Below are 10,329 nucleotides of genomic sequence, written 5' to 3'. Positions count from 1 at the left end.
ACCATTTGTTGAAAACTACGACACGTTTACACAAGGCAGGTCTTGAGGCCCCAAGGTTTATGAAAGGTAACGTTCTAAACTTGTTGTGATGTCTTAAACAGAATAAGCAGAGGTGAACTACAAGAGAGCTCGAAAATTGAACGAATCATTTTGGTCATTTTATCTCGATTCTTACCCATGCTGTTAGAGAAGCTCTTATTTTTTGTTACCTTTTTTCTTACGTTATATGTTTCCCCTCTAGATTTCACTTCAAAAACAAATGTATGGTATCATTTTTTATGGCAGTGTTGTTTTTTGTTCCCATAGCACTTTGTGAGGGAGAAACCATATGCTCAAAAGCGTTTTTTGTCCAGTCAGTTATGGCTACACGATTGTATCAGAGAGCTGTAAGTGGCATCCCTAGAAAGCACTTGCAAAGTAGAGTTTTATATTAAAAAGTTTTTAATTTTGTTTTTATCGAGTTATTGGAGTTGAAATGTATTTTGTTAATTTTCTATTGAACGTGATTTTAATCACTTTAGCATTAGAAATTTCTGTTCAATTTAAGTTTTTTTAAAAAATCTTTCGTAATTATTTTACGGTATGATTTGAATCAATTACGTGTCAATTTACGGGTAGCGATAGAAAGGCTACTTTTTTGTCTCATCGCGGATATAAACAATCAAAAGTTTTCAAATCCTATTGCAAAGTGGTTTTTAATTTTTCAATTTGTCATGTCAATTACAGACAATTGAAATTTCATATCAAGGTTCCATTATTGACAGATTCCATTTACGTTCAAATGAGTCCCAACGATTGTATATATTTGGTTTTCCAGGAATAACTCATGGTTTATATGACTTTGACAGTGTTTTCTTAAATTTTTGGTTAATTTTTTCAGTTTTCACTGCTTTTGTTGCAATTTTCTTAATATTGCAACATAGTCTCATTATTCAAAAGTCCAATTAATGTTCTTCGTTTTTACTTAATTTGCTTTTTGTCTTGTTACATGAGTTTTAATAGTGGGTCTTAGTGGTTCTACATTTTGGTTTGATTAGCTTGATTGTGTATTAATTTGTCGTACTCAAACACCAGTTATTTTCGAACATGTGAATTTTTGGATGTTTCTTATCCCCCAGTGATTGTGGAATTTTTATCGTGTAAGATCTGATAAGATGCTGACGAAGAATTTTTATCGTGTGAGATCTTATCAGATCTTACACGATAAAAATCCCTCTTATCAGATCTTACACGATAAAAATTCTGGTAAGAGCAATTTTTATCGTGTAAGATCTGATAAGACATCTTATAAGATAAACATTCCTCTTATCAGGATTTTTATCGTGTAAGATCTGATAAGACATCTTATAAGATAAGCATTCCCCTTACCAGAATTTTTATCGTGTAAGATCTGATAAGACGGAATCTTTATCGTGTAAGATCTGATATGACATGTTTTAATTTTGTCAATATAATTGTATAACGTAGTCAAGGTCCTATGAATGTAAAAATGAATCGGTCAGCTAATCAATTATGAAACAAAAAAATGCTTGTTGATTCTGTTTTGGCGGAAGTTTTAGTGTGAGTCTTAACTGTGTACTATGGCTAACATTAGCAGTCCAAGATAGTTTTGGTGTTTGAAAAAAAATTCAGCCTAGTTTGATAATCACCGCTTCGGAGAAAGCCCCTGCCACTCAAATAATCTCTTTTACAATGTCTTATAAGTCTTTCAAGACAGTATAAGATATTTTTCTCTTTGTTGCTCTGACACTTAAGTGTTGCATGCTGTAGCTTTTCGGCTACTGCTTGAGAGCAACTCTGAATTGTGTTCAATATGAAGAATATACCATACTTCAGGAATTTTTATAAGAGGAATTTTTATCGTGTAAGATCTTATAAGAGGAATTTTTATCGTGTAAGATCTTATATGACATGTTTTAATTTTGTCAATATAATTGTATAACGTAGTCAAGGTCCTATGAATGTAAAAATGAATCGGTCAGCTAATCAATTATGAAACAAAAAAATGCTTGTTGATTCTGTTTTGGCGGAAGTTTTAGTGTGAGTCTTAACTGTGTACTATGGCTAACATTAGCAGTCCAAGATAGTTTTGGTGTTTGAAAAAAAATTCAGCCTAGTTTGATAATCACCGCTTCGGAGAAAGCCCCTGCCACTCAAATAATCTCTTTTACATTATCTTATAAGTCTTTCAAGACAGTATAAGATATTTTTCTCTTTGTTGCTCTGACACTTAAGTGTTGCATGCTGTAGCTTTTCGGCTACTGCTTGAGAGCAACTCTGAATTGTGTTCAATATGAAGAATATACCATACTTCAGGAATTTTTATAAGAGGAATTTTTATCGTGTAAGATCTTATAAGAGGAATTTTTATCGTGTAAGATCTTATAAGAGGAATTTTTATCGTGTAAGATCTTAAGAGGAATTTTTATCGTGTAAGATATTATAAGAGGAATTTTCATCGTGTAAGATCTTATAAGAGGAATTTTTATCGTGTAAGATCTTATAAGAGGAATTTTTATCGTGTAAGATCTTATAAGAGGATTTTTTATCGTTTAAGATCTGATAAACGTCTTATCAGATCTGATAAGAAGATGCATCCCCTTACAGGCTATTAGCGAGATGGTTTTGTCAGAAATTTGTCAGATCTTACACGATAAAAACTCCACAATCACTGGGGTCTCTTCATTTGGTAAAAATTACATCAAAAATGATTATTGTTAACAGACAAGTAGACAATTGAGACAATTTTGTGGATAATTGGGGTCGGAACATTATGTGCAAACGCTCATTACGGAACTTACTTTTTGACCAAAACAACAAAAAATGCTTTTTTGAGTGTGTTCTCAGAATATCCTCCGCTTTCATTTGAAGTTATGGAAGGCATATTTTGCTGGAAGTCTTGCCTAGTAATTTGTAGTTTTTTTCTGGAACAATTTTGCGAATAATGACCATTCGAGCAATTTTTTTTACGTTTGAACGTACATTTGCACTTACGACACAAAAATAGTAAGTAAGTGTGAATTTACCATCAAACCAGAAATGCGATGAGACACGAGTAGGTTTTAGATTAAAAATAAGTATGCTAGATAAAAATCAAAACTTTTTTGTGAGTGGACTGTTGGCCGCAAAGATCATAAGGAATCAAATTTTTTATTGGGTATTTTGGAATTGATCAAATTTTAATTTTCTTGAAAGATGTTTGTCTTCGATTATATATCAAGTAAACGTTTGAATTGTGACTGAACCTTTACCAAAAAAGTTGAGTGTTAATTTTCAATTATTTTGTCATAGTATTGTGTCAAAAGTTGATTGTCTTAGTAAAGTGATATATATTATCATTATCTGCCAAAACTTGGCACATAAAGTTTTACGTCATGTTCTTTAGGTTTGCTTGGAGATAGCAATTTCTTGCGATTGTGTGTCACTGGGGATGTGTCTAAACTGCGTAGGCTGGCGTTGCTGCGTGATATATGTGCCAGACTTGAGTCCAGGGGAGGTAACAGGTTGTTCATGGAGAGTCGTCTGTCTTGGTTATGTCCACTCTGCATGCTAAAAAATGCACAGGCTCACCGTTATGTATTTGAAGTACATTAAACGAGGCCGCTAATTTCATTCTAACAAAGCATGGGGTAGTTTGGGTGGTTTGCATTTTTCTGCGATGTTTTGATTTTAGTTCTTTTCGAGTAAATTAATTTAGTTAAGGTTTAGAGGTATTGCCTCAACATTTGGTTCCGACCCGCTGAAAATTGTCAAAAGGGTTAGCATTGCACTAAAATTTATCAAAGTAGTTTTTTCCATGTTTGCTTAGCGACTGAGCGTCTATTGAGTGGGAAAAAAATCAAACAACTTTTTTTCTTTTTCTGAAGTTGGATTTGCTAATATCACGCGAAGTAACGACGGGGAGTTCTGATAACTCATTTTTAAATGAGTTCCGGTGAAAATTTTTGTGGACACTGGTTTAATTTTCAATTGCTCTCGAACGAAGTGTGAAGCAATTATTAAAACCGCATGTCTTTTTATGCAAAATTTTTCTTGACCATTTTCGTCTTTCGATTTCACTTTTTGATTGACTTTTTCTCTACATACTTTTTGATTTTTTAGTGATTTGAATTGCTCGAATTCATAAATTAAGACTGTTGCTAAAATAAAAGCGATTATGAGAGAAGATCGTTCTTAGCATCCATGCAGCGTAGTGGGTAATGCCACTGACTTTCAAACGAGAGGTTGGGTGTTGGAACCCCGTCTTAGAGAAGTTTTTGCACCATGAAAGTTTTTCTGGCCTCGCTAGTCGTTCGAGAGCAATTCGTCCTCAATGTGGTCAGTTTATGTTTAGTTTGTTCTCGTTCACTTTGTGCTTTAATGCTCTATGCTGATATTTTGCTCATTACCTTGTACGAGACGCGGTGTTGTTTAGTTTCCGTTGGCTCATGGGACTGCCGAGACTGTCCAGATTGAAGGAACCCCTCCTTGAGGGATTCGGGGAGCCACTAACCGGGGTAGTGCTTGAATTCGTGAAAGCACACGAAGATGCTTTTGACATAGATCTGTGTCGGTGTTGCAGTCGTTCAGGTTTTGATTGCTGTCGCTGGTCTTTGTGCATGACTGCAAAAATGCATTTGATTCGTTCTATACTAAAGTGTTTGGAGCTAATCTATTATAGCTTTACCTACGAACGGAAAACAAACTTTCACATTGTTTTAGTGAAAGCTCAGCAGCAGCAGAAAATATGGCCTCAAGATCGAGTCAAAAACATCTGCTCCCTTCGATACATTGATCCCTGCTTTAGCAAATGCTGTGACGAATAATAAGGTTGCCGAAGTTAAACCCTCTGATACTGATGCTTATTTTAATGACAAGGATTGAACATTCGAACTGACCAATTTGCCTAAAAATAATCTGGAATGCTTGGATAAGTCATTGAGTGTGCTACATCTCAACATTCGCTCTTTAAAAACTCAGCAACAGAAGTCTCCAACAGAAGTAATATGCCTAACTGAAACCTGGCCGATTTATGTCGATAATTTTAAAAGCTATCTTATAGATGGTTATGCTCATCTTGTTACAAAATTAGTCGACTCTTTTGGATGTGTTATGATTCAGTACAGTTAAAATAACTGTACTATCCTAAACGAATAATATGATGACTTTGACGAAAGTATAGCTCTTGAAGTAGAACTAGAATAATATTAATCCAAAGTTTGTGCAGTTTACAATAAACCTAGAACTTGCATAATGGAATCTATTAAATCCCTTGATAAAAGTTTTGACTACATTACGTCAAGTCATACTTTTTTTTAGTTTGCGGCGATTTGAATATCAACAGCCTGAAAGATACGATAACGATTATTGGATTGTTGTAAGCTCAAATGGCTTCCACTGGAAGCTTAACAGACAACCAGAATAACTCACAAAACAAGCAGCTGCTTTGATAATTGAAAATCCAGTTTTGAACTCTTGGAAAATGAAAACGTGTCTGATCATCCTCCAATATGGCGGAAATGGAAGACAAAATACACTTCTCGTGATAAGACGTTTCAGCTGAGAGATACATCTTTTTCTAGGAAACATGGTCTTGTAAGTAATAATCTCGAAAGCTTAAGAATTAACTTAATAAATTAAGCAAAGTCTACAATGAAATACAAATTGTAAGCGAGCCGACCTTAACCAATTTTCTGGGTTGTTCATTAGTGAACTTGTTAATTTCTGTAAAAAAAATGCTAAAATGTACCAAAAGAATGCCAACAGTGGTTTGACAATCGTCTAAAAAGCCAAGTGAAGCGCAGTAGAGACTATCCAAATTCGAGCTCCAACTAAATCGACCCAGGAAAAGTCAAAAATAATCTTCAGCAAAAAAATTATCGGTCTATCTCGCTGCTCAATTTGTGTGCAGCGAACATTTCTGGTTCGTATATCAAAAAACTAGAATTCAGACACAAGCACTAATTACACCAATGATGCGTTAGTTGAAATAACTGAAATGATTTTCACATTTTTAAAAAACGATTCATGTTTTCCAGCTGAATATCGATACATTTTTACATATTAGAGCCTAAAACACACTTACAGAAACTTGACAACTAACGATTTAGATCAATAATTGGTTACTTACCTACCTAGCAATACTATAGATCCCAAAGTGTTGGCAAATGGTGTCTTTATCTCATTGGCGAAAAAATTTTTCCTCGTTTATATTACCGAGCCTCCATTGGCATGCACTTCAGGTGAAATGATGCTGTTTGCGGATGATACCAATATAACAGCTGTAACTTTTAGTAACAAAGATATAAGAGATATATTTCAGAAAGTCTCGCGGTCATGTAATGCTTTTTGAAATCAAAGTTTCAACAATATACGAACGAATTACTTTTATATGAACCATTGAAGTTTATTCCAAAAATTATTCCACTGATAGGTGCCCATATTTCCCTTTAAGCAGAAAAGACAAACAAGACTCGAAGTATTTGAGATTCTGGATCAATCTGTTAAAAAGAAAAATTGAGCGTTATTTCAATAACTATGGTGCTGTGAAACTGTAATATCCAGTGGCGTCAAAACGAGTAACACCAATTGATGCTCAAAGCCTAAATTTAATACAAAATTCAAAAAATATTGTAAAATTTATTTTTTGCATAATAAAATTTTAAAACTTTTTCTGGAATTCGGCTGACCAAAAAGATGAGTCCTCAGCTGCATGTCGCAGGAATTCCAAGTTTATATCTTGATTTTGCACTAAAAGTTTGACCCCACTAGCTCTTTATTTTACGAGGTATCGAAGTTTTTGATTAAAAAAAGGAGCAAAAATCTCTTCGAAGAATTAGCAGCAATTCAAAACCAAGCGCAACACAAACGAGGCTAGGAAACTAGATTTAGGCTAGAAACATTGGTTACTATAGTAAATTATCAACTTCAGCAACTTATGTATGAAATAAAAGAATAGAAAAAAAAACAGTTGAAAAAGTGATTTTATCACACTGCTTGATATAGACGCAGATATACAAGGTATCTAACAAGACGTCTCGTTCGGGTCTGTGCATAGTTGTTACGGAGTAAATATGCGGGAATATCCATTCGTTATCGAGTATTTAATAAGAATGAAAAACATTCTAATGCACATAAAAAGCTCCAAAAAAGTTCGGTTAGCCTAGTTTTAAACACAACCATAGTTTGTACCAATTTTGGTGGTTTTTGATTAAATATATTTAGGTTTTCTGGATGATTGTTGACCGATTATCAACTGATTTTTTGACGTTGAAAGATTTTGACGGATAAAGAACCAGTATAAGAGTATCAAAAAACTTTGCAGTCTTAGTCCAGCTGGTTACTTGGACGTTTAGATTATATGTTGCTTGGTTAAAATATGTGGATATCACCAATTTTTGACATATCACGGATAAAGCAAAGTTTTGACACATTTGTCAAAAGTTTGTGGTTTGTCAATTGATTGGTATTCAATACACAGCAAATTTGAAAAAAGAACCACAACGTCGGGTGTACAAAAAATTCACATTGTCAAATTTTTGTTGTCGCTAGTTTCAATATCGTACCGTCTGCTTGTTTTTCGTCCTTAAACATTTCAGTTCTCCGCGTTCGGTTTTTCTCAAAAACGTCGTTATCTCAAAACCTCCTTTTTCGTTTTTCTCTGCCTACTTTTTTGGATTTCATGTAGGTTAGTATGTGGTGAAACATGTTGCTTTTGTGTGGCAGTATGTTGATTTTGCTAATATGCTGGTTGGTTGTTCTCGTGTTGTGGTTTTCTAGGGCGTGGCTTATTTGACTTACGAGTTATGACTGGATCGTTTATTGGCTTTTTCAACTTTACATGTTTAGTGGCTCTCCTGTTGTAGCATATTAATTTTTGCTGCTCTATGTTTTTGAGTAATTGTATCATTATTAGTAGTTTTTTGTTTCTGTTGCCATTTATGGTGTGACTTAGGTTTATTCTAGGGTTACGGCTACATTGTCTCTGGAGTTTTCAAACTGCCCTAATCTACAAACACAATGTTGCTTTTTATAAACCTTTGCTGTAGTTTGTTTCATATCGATAGGACACTGATTGGTTGTTTAGGGTCTCAGTTTTTCTAGAGTGTGAGTTTTTTAACTCACGAGTTACGGCTGGTAAACTTTGTGACATTCGCCACTTTTTAAGTTCTCTAGAACATTGCAGTAAATTGTATACATCTTTTTGCTATCACGTCCCGTTTTCCGTTGCTATTTTGTCCTTCAGTTAACATCCCCTCAAGTCTTTCTAGGGTGTGACACAGTTAACGCACAAGTAACTGCTTGTAATTTTGTGTTATTTTGTACCCGTTTGGATGGGTACTTTTCCCGTTTCTTGTCCATCACCCGCTGCTCGCTCAGTCACGCGCCGTTGTGTCATGAACGGCTTGCGCGACTTCCCGCTCATTTCGGTTCCGTTGCGTCGCGCGTTGCTTGACTCCCGCCCATTCCAATCTGTTACGCGTCGCTCGCTCGTCTTCCCGTTCTTCTTTCTCTTGATGTGTTGCGGGTATAGCTATCAGCGCCTGACTGTGTGCTCGACAATCTTTTCTGCTCTTGAGGCAATTTGTTTTACAGAATGTCTATGGTGTGGTGTTTTGGTGCCCTTCGCGTGTGCTTTTAACGCAACAGTGCAGTGGTAGTTTTGCTAATTTGTCGATTCAATAACACCCTAATGTCCCTTAGTCTTGATAAAAACGTCAAATAGTTGTGAGCTGCCAGATCAAATCGTGAAGCTGAATTTCACGCTATATTTGAAGATATCCTTCCTTGTATAGATAGTCAAAGTAAGAGAGTGAAAGTTGAGCGACTAGTAACAAAAATTGAGCAAACCCTCTGACTGTTGTAGACAAAAATGAGGACTTGATTGCTTTTGCTGGAAAAACAGGTTCCAGGCCCACTTATTCCTTCAATGGGGTCTCGCTTGCAGGCAATCACATCTAGGAACGACAAGATTCTCTTTTCAGCACGAAATTACATCAATTCTGCTGACAATAAAGTAGGAGAATTTTAGAGTTTCTAGAGTTTCCTCACTGTTCTAGAGTTTCCTCATTGATGGCCTTGTCAAAAACATCCTTATCAACGTAATCATGATTACGCAAATCCCTGTTGAGGCGCGAGGAGATTGAAAGATAGAATGAAGCAGCAATTCGCCTCGCTACAAATAAAAAGCAAATGGAAATAGATGAATTGGACGAAAGAAACAGAAAGCTATTGGCAGAGGAATTTCTTTAATAGTTTGTGTTGCTGGTTGTTGTTTCTAAAGAACAGAAACTACTGCGATTACTAGGAGTGATGAAAGTGAAAAATTTTCAAGGATTGGGTCAACACCTAATTTGATTTAAGTTTTAAGAAGGAGGAAAAATTGGTGAACTAATGACCTTCAAGAATGCTTTGGCCACAACGATGGTCAAACAGTGGAAGATCCGAACACTGAAATTTTAAGGCACTCATCCAAAAAACTGTCGAGGCAATTACCTTCTAAGCAATGAGACATTAATTAACTCGACTTTTACTATGCCCATCTGAGAATACTTTGCTGCTGCTAATGAACAGGCCCTGTACCATGCGCTACTATGGACGATTATGTATCAAACAGACAAACATGGCGTAGCTTTTCCAAGTATAACTTATCAAGGAACCGCAGACAACACCCGCATTCTGTTCATGCCTCAGGAGTTTCTTCAATACCGTTTCAACAGCCTGTTTTACTACAGCCATTCTGACCCCTAGTAGACCAAAACCACTGTTTACATCTCTTCAGGCGCATGAATTTGAAATTCTGAATCCAGGGGACTTGAAACATCATGCCTGACTGAAAACATTTTGGTACAACGCATATGCCCCCAAAAACAATTAAATTTTGTTCCACGAGCCCCAAACGCCGCTCCTCCTCTCTTTCGGACTATAAATGTCCCAGCCCCGCAACAGATATTAAGATCTGCCTCAGCCTCCTCCAAGATCAAGCATCCAACAGCACGCACAATTTGGAACTCGCCCTTTGGTTAATCATCCTCCCGTCTATTACAGTTTTCAAAACAGCAAAAAGGTAAACTCAACTCCCCATTGCTGCCCAAACACCGATTTAAACCGTCACTCACTATTTATTCTAATCACCTGCACAAAGTCGTACGCTACCTTGATCCTCCTGCCCTGAATATGCCCAATATTAGCCAAAAATTTGTGCCAATTGTGAGTCTTTGCCGTTTTCCATAGCAAAGACATGCGATAGCCAACCAATGTACTACAACTGTGAATAGTGTGCCGCCAAATAAATCGGCAAATCACTTGTTGCTCCATGAATCGCTGATGTCCCACCACAAGTCACTAAAA

General features: G+C 35.9%; 1 protein-coding gene across 1 annotated transcript in view; it reads right to left on the bottom strand.

Moving 5' to 3' along the window:
- Positions 1 to 3,293: 3,293 nt before the first annotated feature.
- LOC142344560 (uncharacterized) overlaps positions 3,294 to 10,329 on the bottom strand; it is a 65,589-nt gene continuing 58,553 nt past the window's right edge. The window contains exons 7-8 of the mRNA XM_075396322.1: positions 4,389 to 4,602; positions 3,294 to 3,549 (exon numbers count right to left, since the gene is read on the bottom strand). Coding sequence (XP_075252437.1) covers positions 3,339 to 3,549; positions 4,389 to 4,602 — 425 coding nt within the window. The 3' untranslated portion in view covers positions 3,294 to 3,338. The remainder of the gene's footprint in view (positions 3,550 to 4,388; positions 4,603 to 10,329) is intronic.

Source organism: Convolutriloba macropyga, chromosome 8 (genome assembly GCF_964194025.1).
Source record: "Convolutriloba macropyga chromosome 8, txConMacr16.3, whole genome shotgun sequence".
NCBI classification, from domain to species: Eukaryota; Metazoa; Xenacoelomorpha; order Acoela; family Convolutidae; genus Convolutriloba; species Convolutriloba macropyga.
Note: the sequence above shows the minus strand (reverse complement) of the source record. Positions and strands in the feature narration are given on the sequence as shown.